This window comes from Nicotiana attenuata, unplaced genomic scaffold (genome assembly GCF_001879085.1).
Source record: "Nicotiana attenuata strain UT unplaced genomic scaffold, NIATTr2, whole genome shotgun sequence".
NCBI lineage: Eukaryota > Viridiplantae > Streptophyta > Magnoliopsida > Solanales > Solanaceae > Nicotiana > Nicotiana attenuata.
Window position 1 is genome coordinate 298,740 of NW_017670398.1, and position 12,698 is coordinate 311,437.

The window sequence follows — 12,698 nt, forward strand, 5'->3', positions numbered from 1 at the left end:
TGCGCTTGATAACGAGGCATAAAAAGAAGTTCTTATTCCAAAATTTATGTACATTATCCTAGTCTTATAAGCTACAGTATTCTCCCTTATCGTGACTTTATATTCGGTTAAGTATTTTCTTCTTTCAGTCAGGAGAGCAGAGAGTTTATATATATAAAGTATTACAGTATTTTCACCACCATCGAGCTATAATCGGTGGACAGGCCCCTATTGAATAACCTCTGATCAGATGGTAAGTTATATACCGAGCCTACTGAGGCCGAGTGCCTATGAGCGAGCCCAGAATGGCCAAGATACAGAGCCTAGTATGGCCGAGCGCCTATGAGCGAGCCTACTACAGCACAACAGTTACAGATACCAAGCCTTATAGGGCCGGGCAGCTATTTTACTTACTATATTGAGAGAGATGAGTCAGTATCAGCATGTAAGCATATCTTCAAAAATATTTGACTCCCAGGTACTTTCAGTTATTATATTATCAGTTCAGTTTCAGCTTTCTGTTATTCTGTTGCTTTACATACTCGGTACATTATTTCGTACTGACGTCCCTTTTGCTGGGGACGCTGCATTTCATGCCTGCAGGTCCTGATACAAAGCTGGATAGACCTTCCCAGTAGACAAAGTCAAACATCAGCTTGGTAGGTAAGCTCCACTTCCTCGGCATTACTAGGTCTATACCTTGGAGTCTATTTTATATATACAGGTTTGATGGGTAGGTCGAGGCCCTGTTCCGACCATGTACAGTTCAGTTATCCCTAGAGGCTTGTAGATGAGTCCTGCACATTTTTTTTATATTAGTATTGTGGCTTTACCAGCCCTATGTAGATGTTTAGTTTGGTATTGCTGGTTGTAGACATTATATCAAATGATTCAGAATATGGCCTCATCGGCCTAAGTTGAGGATTACCCCTCTAGACTTCACAGTTACAAAGTGGTACACTCCGGCCGAGTATGGCACCAGGTGCCGGCCACACCTCTTCAGGTTTGGGGCGTGACACTAGCTCTGCCTCGGCTCCGGCCTCTACCCCTGGTAGTGGCAGCAACCTGGGGCTCCGGCTCCTAACCAACAGTGTATGATATTCATCTCCTCACCATCTATGAGAGAATAAGAATAGAATAATTCAAACTAAATGATAGAATAAAGTCGCATGATAGAGAAAGAAATGAAATTTCCTAAAGCCTTATATCCTCTAGAAGATAAGTACAGACTTCTCTGTACCGATCCTCAAGACTTTACGAAGCTTGATCATGACTTGTGAGACCTTAAAACCTAGTGCTCTGATACCAACTTATCACGATCCAAAATTCCAACCAATAAGGGAGTCATGATGGCGCATAACACTGCTTGCTAGGCAATCCAATACAACAGGTAACATGCAAAGGAATGCAGTAAATGACCAACAACTAAACAAATAACATTACGTAGAACTACTCTACAATAACATAATAATTACCAATACCAAAAACTAATGTAAAACCTCCCCCAAGGACTAGTGTCACAAGTACATGAGCATCTAGATCCAGCTAAATATTAGGTTTTGAAAGAAATACAACACTATCCGAAATAAAATGGAAACAGTCAGTGAAGATAGGAAAGTGACTCTAGGGCATGCGAATGGGGTGCAACTCTACCTCGAATCACTGATTGGTAGCCGATAAGTACCTCTCGGGGCTCCGCTAGTACCAATGTCAAAATCTGCACAAGAAATGCATAAGTCTAGTATGCGTACAACCGATCCGATATACACAATAAGTGTCGAGCCCAAGCCCAACGAGGTAGCGACGAGGCTAAGACAAGACACATACTAAAACTTGTGCATTTACATATATAAAGCAATGGAAAATAAGTAATGACGGGTTGGGGACATATATAAGGGGAAACAACCGGAACAATAAGTAAAGAATCACCAAGTAAGTCTCTTTCTGAGATAAGTAACAAAATCGCCAAGTTAAATTCACAATCCAAGTATCAAGTAAAACAATGAAGTCAACAAATTGCCCGGCTTCACCCTTCGTGCTTTTACTCTCATCTTCACCATATAATATAAATAAAGCATGTGCACGGCATCACCTTTTGTTCCTTTACTCTCTTCCTCACAGTTAACAAGGCATCAACCTTCATGCCTTAGCCTCACATTCACTCAAGCAAAGATATCAATATGCAAAACAAGGCACGACAACACCCTTTGTGCTTTTCACTCTTCCTCACCACGCATTCACAACAACACATTACCAAACAAGGTGGGAATCAAGTTCAACTTCCATAATAATATCAAAATCCGCTCATTATATGTGAATCTTTCCACAATTAGGGTCAACAACTAATCAACAATTTTCACGTTCTCATCATCCAATGTCACAACAATCTCAATATATGAAATAACATGGATGCGAAAATTATGGAATTAACAATCTATCTAGGCATGGAAGACATATTTCAGAAAATAACATGGTACAAGCAATTCCACCCACATCCTTATCCCATGGCCCATGCAAATACATTTGTAATCTTGCATGTGCGCTGCCCCAACACATAATTCACATAGAAAATAAACTCGATTCTACCTTATCTCTCTTGAATCAAGGTTAACCAAGACACTTACCTCTTTTGTGCATCAAAATTACAATCAACCACGGGTTTGCCTTTCGAACAAGCCTCCAAACCAATCGAATCTAGCCAATTATCAATCGAACAATCCAATATAAGCTCTATAAACTACCCACGAATGAAAAAGGTTCAATTTTGATTATTTTTTAAAAAAGTCATCAAAAGTCAACCCCGGGCCTGCTTGGTCGAAATTCAAGATTCGGATAAAATTTCGATTACCCATTCACCCCCGAGCCTGGATATGTGATTTGTTTCGAAATTCGACCTCAATTCGAGGTCTAAATCTCAATTTACAAAATCTCTAAATTCTACCCAAAACCCCTAATTTCTACCTTGGAATTCATAGTTTTGATGTTAGAAATTCATGAAAAGTAGTTGAAAACCGCTGACCTCCAACTCGTGAACTTAGCCGATATAAAGCTTTATGATAGCACCCAATTTCTCCGATTCGGCGGTTCGATCTATGATTTATCATTCATGGACGTTGATAAGATCCATCCATTTAGCAGCACCTTAGGATGGCATATCCTTAAAAGTGAAGGCCGAGGTTCAAACGAGGAAAGGCTTAGGTGGATACCTAGGCACCCAGAGACGAGGAAGGGCGTAGTAATCGACGTATTCTTAGTCTTACTTGGCGTAGCTTGTTACATGGGTTGTGAGTGGGAGCTTAGTTTCCGTCTGGGTATGCGACCTTGGATTGCTATTGCATATTCAGCTCTTGTTGCAATTACTACCGCAGTTTTCTTGATCTACCCAATTGGTCAAGGAAGTTTTTCTGATGGTATGCCTTTAGGAATCTCTGGTACTTTCAATTTCATGATTGTATTCCAGGCTGAGCACAACATCCTTATGCACCCATATGATTGAAAAGTAGTTAAAGATGCTTACCAATGAATTAGGGAGAAAATGTTCTTCAAAAATAGCCTCTAGGGAGCCTAGGGTTGAAAGGGTGTAAAATGAGCTAAGTCCCGATTTCCCTATCTTTTACCAAACTGTAGATGTCGCAAATGCAAACTCTTGTTCGCAATTGAGATGTCTGCAAAGACAACACACTGATTATAATTGCTATCAGTGCATCAGACCTACAAAAGTCACAAATGCAACAAATCCCTCGCATTTGCAAAGTTCCTAGCCATCGCAAATGCGGTGCATGCTTCGTATTCGAGAAGCAGTCCATGAATCCCAGTCCTCGCAAAAACGATAATAATAGTTGCAAATACGGACCTCCCAAGGTCGCAAATGCGATGAGTTCTTCACAAAAGCGAAAACCAGTCCCCCAGCCCATGTTCGCATTTGCAAGCTTGACATCGCAAATGCGAGGCTCGCAATTGCGATCAGGTTCAAACGTGAGACCTGCGACCTAGCACCAGCAACTGCTGGGCACCAACAGTTCCAAACCATCAAAAACTCATTTGAAACTCACCCGAGCCCCTCGAGCTACAACCAAAACCTGCACACGAGTGTCATAAAAACTCGTTCGCTCACTCAAATCATCAAAAAAACATCAAATATCAAGAATCGATCCTCAAACTTAGAGATATTCAAAGAAATTTGACAAAACACATCAAATTGATAATTCGAGTTAACTCGAACAAAACCCCGACTAATAGTTTGGTATTGAAAAAATCGATTATAAGTAATTTGGTTTGATATTAAATAAAAAAAAAAGTCAAATCAAAACCAAACTAACTTGACATTATATGTATATAATTTTTAAGAATATTTTATACATACAAGTGCTTATTGTAATATAATTTGTAATTGTTTCTTAAGTTTTTCATAGTTTTTGTATTTGGACATATTATTTTAAGTTTGAACTTAGAATTTTTTTAGTGGTCTAATAAGTTTTATAACATATAGATGTCAGTAACTAAATAAAGCTCAATTCAAAACCAAATAAATACTAATTCAAATAAAAAAAAGATTTGATTCAACAATAGAAATGACAATAGTGTTGATCTTTTTTTTTTTTTTTTTTTGCATTGATTTAGACAGTAAAATAAATAACTTGATTTTAATATTTTGTTAGTCTTCGGCCATGAAATTAAAACTTATTAGCGGTACTTAATTTAGCATGACTAAGTACTTTTAGACTATGTTTATTTTATTATGGCTTAATAGTCGTGCTTGTTTTATGGGATTTAACTCTCTTTATTGTTGGTGATATTATAGTTTAGTGCTACAAATCTGTGGCAAAAAAAGGTCAATTTTTTGCTTTCTTTTGAGTGTGTGTTGTTGGAATATTAGTCCATTAACTATCTGTGGCCAAGAAAAAGTTCAACCTTTTGCTTTCTTTTGAGTGTGTGTTGTTGGAATAGATTGGGTATATCTTAAGAATTTTGAATCTCAGTTTTGGGATGATTTGGTAGAGTTTTGAGGTGGTTTGAATCAAAAATTCAAAGTATATTTGTGTATCACATATGTATCATATGTGTATCAAATATGTATCACATGTATATCCATGTATACCTGTGTGTGAGATCCATGTTTGATACATGTGTCGCAGAAGAATCTTTAAAACTCGATTTTAACTATGAATTTTGATACCAAATCAGTCCAAATCACCTCCAATCCTGTTCAAATTTTATATATTGCCTCATTTATATGTTTTCAATGAATACAAACCATGCCCAATGACAAAATCCTTTTCCCTATTTTTTTAATAGTTTATATTACTGGTAATGAATTTTAACTCCAAACTATTCTAACCCATCAAACTTCATCAAAATTTGTATATTGTCTCATCTATTTGTTTTAAACGAATCACAACAATACCCATTGCGAAAAAAAATTTGCCTTATTATTGTTAACTTTTTTTTCGGTAGCATGACTAAAATAGTTTGTTATTAGTAAATAGGGTCTTTTTTTGATATACATTCCCGTAAGATTCCCAATAAAAAATTCGATTTGACCCAACTTATGTACACGCTATAAATAAATATTCCACATGGCCTGCCTTAGTACTCCATTGTTTCTATGATGAGCTTTATTTTTGGGCTTTTACGAGTTACTCAATGGATTGGGTGACTTCAGTGCGCAAACTTCATTAGAAATGATTTGGGTTGGGAACATCTAGATGTGCATGCTTTGAGAGAAGGTAAAGTACGCGAGACGTCAAACGTATATTTGAATTTTATAGCAAATTTATGAAACAAGAAATTAAATGAATACAATCGATATTAATACATTCGATACAGGTTGTATACTTTGTATACACTCCTGTATACAGTTGATACATATTGTATCCTTTATACGCACCTTTGTATTTTGCCTTGGTTACAATTGATACATGTTGTATTCGTTGTGCGTATGAATACAATTGGGCAAAAAAATACAGTTGATATAAGTTGTATTCGTTGCACGAACGAATACAGTTGACACATATTGTATTCGTTGCGCGTTTGAATACAAGTAATTCAAGTTGATAACAATTGAACAATTGCTGCTAATAGTAATTAGGCAAAATATAGCTACTATGTTCTAAACTATGGTATTTTATGAAAATTGCTCTTGAGAGAAGCTAGGGGTCTAGAATCAAACTCAATCAGAGATCACCCCTTCATCATTTGTTAATAGCAACAAGTTACATAAAGGTTTTTTTTAATCATTTCATTGACCGTTCTATCTAATTGTGGAAACTTAATTATAATAATATCCAAATATAATTAAGTTATTTTCCTATTGATGAAGTGACTCTATTTGAATTATGAGTTTAAATTATTTTTATACATTGATAGTATATAATTTATTTATACTATGAAGTTAAGATGACTTATAAAAACGGTTAATTATCTAAAATAATAATAGTTCAATAACATAAAAAATAAAACAGCATGCTATAACCATTTGATATAGTCTCTTATACTGTCAATTAGGGGTGACAAAATGGTTAAAAGAAAAAAAGTTAACCACCCATATTATCCACTAAAAAATGGATTGGATAATGAACTTTTTAAAAATGGGCCAAATATGGATAACAACCAAATTATCAAAAAAGGGACTTTTGCCTAGCTATAATATAATAGACACCTATTTACAATCTTTATTTAGGTTCCTTATTAATTACTTAGTTTATCTATATTTACAAGTTACGTACAAAACCATAAAACAAAAATTCAAGATCCCTTAATTTTAGCATGTCAGTTACACGACACTCACCCCCATTTCCAATAGCCCTCCCCTACATTTAAGATTCTGTTTCTTTTTTCTCTCTTTCTTAATTATCACCCAAAATCTCTCTTTTATTTTTATAACCCCCCCCCCCCCCCAAAAAAAAGTTCCGATTTTTTTCCTTTTTCAAAGATTTTCAAACTCAATTTCTCTCTTTCTTATTGATACAATGCAAACGAAATACGGAATATTGCTCTAGAATTAAGCTGTGAGTAAATTTTGAATTTTGTTTTCTTTCTTTCTAAAATCTTTATTGTATGTGACTTGTATATGATACATCAATACCCAAAATAATACTCGATACAATACTAATATAATTATAATACGATTATATTAGATTTTTAGTGAAGAGTTATGACTGAAACTTGAAGAAGATGAAGATCAGAATTGTATCACAATTTTTCAGAATGTATCGCGATTTATTATAATTGTATATGTATCAAAATTGTTGCAGTAATTGTATTATAAATATATGATAATTGTATATTCATTGTATATTGTTACGAGCAGTTGTGTGAATTTCACAATTTGTATCACAAATATATGATAATTGTATATTAATTTATTAGTATAATATCATGTATTATTTTGAGTATTAATGTACCAGATAAAAGTTAGATACAATTAAGATGCAAGTATAATATAATTTTATTTTTGTATTGATGTATCTGATACAATTTTTAATACAATTATAATACAACTATCATACAATTCCTTAATATTTCTTCATTTTCAGTGTTATCCAGTCTTCCAGCAAAAGAACGATACAATTGACGATTTTTTAATAATATAAAGTTGTCAGCAATGGTGGGAAGAGAGAAGATGGAGATTCTTGGCGTAGATTAAAGGATTCTAATGTAAAAAAGAGAGAGAGGCAAGGAAAGGGAAAAAAGGGGAAGGATGTAATTGAATCCCTTAATTGAAGGCACTAATAATGGGGTGAGAGCTTTATAAGGAGCAATGTATACAATTTGTAAGAAAAACCTCGATACTTATTAAAAACTACAAAACATAGGTAAATAAGTTTTCAATATCGTATAGCTAGGTAAAAATCTGTTTAGAAAATTGATAACCAATGGATAATTGATGTGTTTAACTTTTACATTTGTAAAATCTCAAATTGGGGGTTCCTCAAGTTTGAGAAACTAGGAATTCTCCCAATAGTGAAGCCATGAATAATATAGTTACTCATATTATGTGCCGGTTAACCCGTTTTTTATCCGTATTAAATATGAGTCGGGTTTCGAATAATCTATCCGTTTTCTCATTACCCGTGTTAACCCGTCCCACATCCGACCCGACATGCCCGTTTGCCACCCCTGCTGTCAATGTTACATCTTTAGGTTCATGATCAGTCAAGTTTGTAAGGTTCATCAACCAAATCATTTGAAATTGCTTTTACTGATTTCCTAATCTAAAAATTTTATGGCTTCTAATTGCCAATATTCGCTGGAAATTTTATCATACCACGCTTCAAAGTTCAAACAGAAAAGAAAAAAAAGAAATGTGCAGGGGTACGTTGGTCAATTTGTTTCCCTACTATACAATTCTCCTAAAAACCCTTCTTGAACCCCAAACAACCCTGGCAAAGAACCACCAAGTCGCCGTTGCCAAACTTCCGGTGACATAACCTCCGTTTAATCCAAATACCGAAATACCGATATGTCAGCTAAATGGAGAGCCTTACAGCATCGTCATCGTTACACCTACAGTGCCGTAATATTTCCCAAAAATTTCAGTGACGCATTTCATCAAACACCTTCCACTCACTTCTACACCGAACTCAAACACTTCACCTCCTTATCATCCACATACTCTCAGCTCACTCACGCTAAGAACCTCGCTTCAGCTTTCGCCGAATTACTCTCAAACCCCAATGCTGACGTGTCATCTATCTCTACAGCTTCCAGATTTTACCTAGAAATTCTCTTTCTAGAAAATTCACAGCCATTGCATAGAACTTTACTCTCCGTGCTTGTCAAATGCAAGAATTTTCATAACTTAATTCAAAACTGTTTTCGTGAACTTTGCGAAGAATATGGCGATAAAGGAAAGAGATTTTGTGTTTCTAGAGCAGCGTTGTCTATGATGAGCACACCGAAATTAGGGTACTTAGTTGAAATTGTTGAAGAATGTGCGGTTTTGGTTAGTTTAAATGTTGTATTAGGGTTAAGCGAGGTATTAGAAGAGTTGAAGAATTATTCTAGACCGTCACCTATCGTAATGGAACAATGCAATGAAGCACTTTCGTGTATGTATTACTTGCTTCAACGATTTCCTTTGAAGTTTGTTAATGCTGCAGGTGATAATTGTGTTTTTCTGGAGAGAATATTGATTACTGTTTTGAGTATTTTGAGATCAGAATCATTTTCTAGGGATTGTTTAGTGGCTGCAGGGGTGAGTTTTTGCGCAGTGTTACAGGTTTGTCTTAGTCCTCAAGAGCTTGGATTGTTTATTATGGAAGGAATTTTTAATGAGAGTGAAATTGTGTATGATGAGTTTGAATTTAAGGATGTAGTTGATAAAATCCCGTTTAAGGGCGATTTGATTGGTGAATTAAGTAAGTTTTTGTCGTTGAGCAGACTTTGTTTGATTCGAGGTATCTTAACTGCAGTCTCGAGGACAGTATTGAATATTGGATTTCTTATATCAAATGATAACGAGGAATCAATCAAGATGATTCTTTATGATGGGATATTGCCTGAGCTTTGTAATTATTGTGAGAATCCAATTGACAGTCACTTCAATTTTCATGCTCTGACTGTGATGCAGATTTGCCTGCAGCAGGTTAAAACGTCGATGTTAGATAAGAATGGAAGTCGTGAAATAAATTATGATCCCATTTCTGAGGACATTGGGACACGGTTGTTGCAAATAGTGTGGAATAATTTGGAAGATCCTCTGAGCCAAACGGTCAAACAAGTGCATCTTATTTTTGATCTCTTCTTAGACATTCAGGCCAGTCTGCACTGGGTAGAGGGTAGTGATACATTCAAATTGTTCATGAGGAAGGTTGCTTTTGATCTTCTTCGCCTGGGACCACGTTGTAAAGGAAGATACGTTCCTTTAGCATCCCTTACCAAGAGGCTGGGCGCAAGGACACTTTTAAGTATGAGACCAGATCTGTTGTTTGAAACGATAAAGGCATACATTGATGATGACGTGTGCTGTGCTTTAACAACATTCCTCAAGTGTTTCCTTGAGTGTTTGCGTGATGAGTATTGGAGTAGTGATGGTGTTGAAAGGGGGTACAACAAATATAGAGGTCATTGCCTGCTTCCACTTTTGTCTGGCCTAGTTTCTGGACATTCAAAACTCCGCTCAAATCTTAACACCTATGCACTGCCAGTAGTTCTTGAACTGGATGTTGATGCTATATTTCCTATGCTTGCTTTTATTGGCATTGGATGTGGTGGGGACAGTGGTGAAGTATTTCTTACTGAGCTGGATTTTAGGGGTGTGACTCCTGCGCTTGAAGAGCGCGTGGCTGTTTTAGTTTCATTGTTTAAGGTTTCTCGTTTACTTGCTTTGCTGGAAGGGGATATTGATTGGTCTAATAATTCTTTGTCATCCACGGAGGACATGGAGCAGAACATGGAAAATAGAGATGCTGTTGCCTGCATTAAGGAGATTGAGATTAAAGTCCCAGTGAAATATCTGGTTTTGGCACTTACCCATATTGATGAGTCGCTTCGGATTGATGCAGCAGAATCTCTGTTCATAAATCCAAAGACCGCAAGTTTACCATCGTCATTGGAACTCAGTCTGATGAAGGTAGCAGTTCCTTTGAACATGAGATGTTGCTCAACTGCTTTCCAGATGAAGTGGACAAGCTTATTTAGGAAGTTCTTTTCCCGGGTTCGAACAGCATTGGAGAGGCAGGTTAAGCAGGGAGGTTGGCAACCCCTTGCACATAAAGACACAAGGAGAAATTCTGTTGCCAAAGGAACAGGGGACGCGTTTGAAGACAGGGCAGATGAACTTTTTAACTTTATGAAGTGGTTGAGTTGCTTTCTGTTCTTTTCGTGCTACCCATCTGCTCCATATGAGAGAAAGATAATGGCAATGGAGCTTTTATTGATAATGCTAAATGTTTGGTCTATTGTGCTTTCTACAGAAGGAAACACTGATGCTGTTTCTCCCCAATTCTGTCTTTATCCCTACAATAAGGGGCTTCTTTTACCTGAATCAACTCTGTTGCTGGTTGGATCAATTGTTGATAGCTGGGACCGACTTAGAGAGAGTTCTTTTCGTATTCTGCTGCATTTTCCTACCCCTCTTCCTGGAATTGATAGCCAGGACAGGGTTAGTGAAGCAATTGTTTGGGCTAAGAAGCTAGTCTGTAGTCCACGTGTGAGAGAGAGTGATGCTGGAGCTTTGACCTTACGACTTATATTCAGAAAGTATGTTTTGGATCTTGGTTGGGTTGTTAATGCCTCATCTAACGATGTCTCTCCACAACCACTGTTGAAGCTGCTAAATGGGGAGAATAAGGCTTGTAAGTTTGCACCTCCAGCAATAGAGTATTTAAGATCACTGATTGATTGGTTGGATGCGGTTGTTCAGGTTGGAGAGAAGGATCTCTCAGAAGCATGTAGGGACAGCTTTGTTCATGGTGCTTTGCTTGCTCTTCGATATACTTTTGAGGAACTGGACTGGGATTCGGATGCAGTAGTCTGCAGTATATCCGAAATGAAAGTGGTATTGGAGAAGATATTGGAGTTGGTCATGCGGATAACTTCATTGGCCCTTTGGGTGGTATCTGCTGATGCCTGGTACTTACCTGATGATATGGAGGAAATGGATGATGATGCTCTTTTGTTAGAGGTTCCTCATGAGATGGATGAGTCCCTATCTACCTCAGCCAAGGTAGAAAATACAAAAGTGGTGCCGGATGGCAGGCAAACTGAGCAGATAGTTATGGTTGGTTGTTGGCTTGCTATGAAAGAGGTATAGAAACTGGCTATTTATCCCATTTGTCCAATTAGCTAACTAATTAATAGATCTTATATGAGGTTGATGGTTAAATTATGTCATCACTCATTCTTGTGCTGTCATTATTTTTTTCCTTGCTTCTTTGTACTCAGGCCGACTAACTTTATACTAGTTCTTAGTTCAACTGATGGCAAAAGAATGCATTTTCTACCCTTCCCCCCTCTATTACAACCTTTGTGTGGCTGAAGCTGCAATGATAAACATTAGGAGCTTGTATGGAAAGCCACCTAGGAATTGGATTTGAGTGTCATTGGGTATAATTACACAGTTTGGCATGTTTGTTTCGCCAAATAATTACTTGGTCAGCATATAACTGCGTGTAATTGTGGAGGTATAATTATACTCTCCAGTTCTCAAGGGGAGGTGAGAATTGGTGGTAATTACAAAGTTACTTTTTAATTTCTTTCCTTTTTGTTTTTGTTTTAATTTAATTTTTTATCACTTTTTATTTCCATATTTTTATTTCTTTTTATTTTATTTTTACTTTTTAATTTCTTTTTAAATTTTAAAATATATTTTTCTTTATACATTATTTATCTTTTATTTCTCTACCATTACTTCTTGTGATTCTATGTAATTGCTCGTATATTTTATTTCTTATCTGTTTTATTTTCTTCAGTTAGTATCTGCGTTATTATTATAGTTTTTGAAACTACACCTCCTAATATTAGAAATAATGAGTCATTAACAAACTTGGCATATAATGAGTGAGGTCATTAAAGTAGAATTTCGTTGTTGAATGAAGTTAAGAACTTATATGTTTCCTAATCTTAACTTGTATTGTAACTTATTTTTATTATGTTGGAATTTGACATATGTTAAACAATTTTTTTTTTTGATTTTGAAGTTGTGTTATATTTATGGTTCTAATTTACTTGGTTTTAGTAGTATTGGCTTTATTATTACATATTGCATGTTTTTTTGC

General features: G+C 36.1%; 1 protein-coding gene across 1 annotated transcript in view; it reads left to right on the forward strand.

Moving 5' to 3' along the window:
* The first annotated feature begins 8,247 nt into the window (after positions 1 to 8,247).
* Positions 8,248 to 12,698, forward strand: part of LOC109238865 (thyroid adenoma-associated protein homolog) — a 12,590-nt gene continuing 8,139 nt past the window's right edge. Inside the window, exon 1 of the mRNA XM_019405346.1 lies at positions 8,248 to 11,728. Coding sequence (XP_019260891.1) covers positions 8,441 to 11,728 — 3,288 coding nt within the window. The 5' untranslated portion in view covers positions 8,248 to 8,440. The remainder of the gene's footprint in view (positions 11,729 to 12,698) is intronic.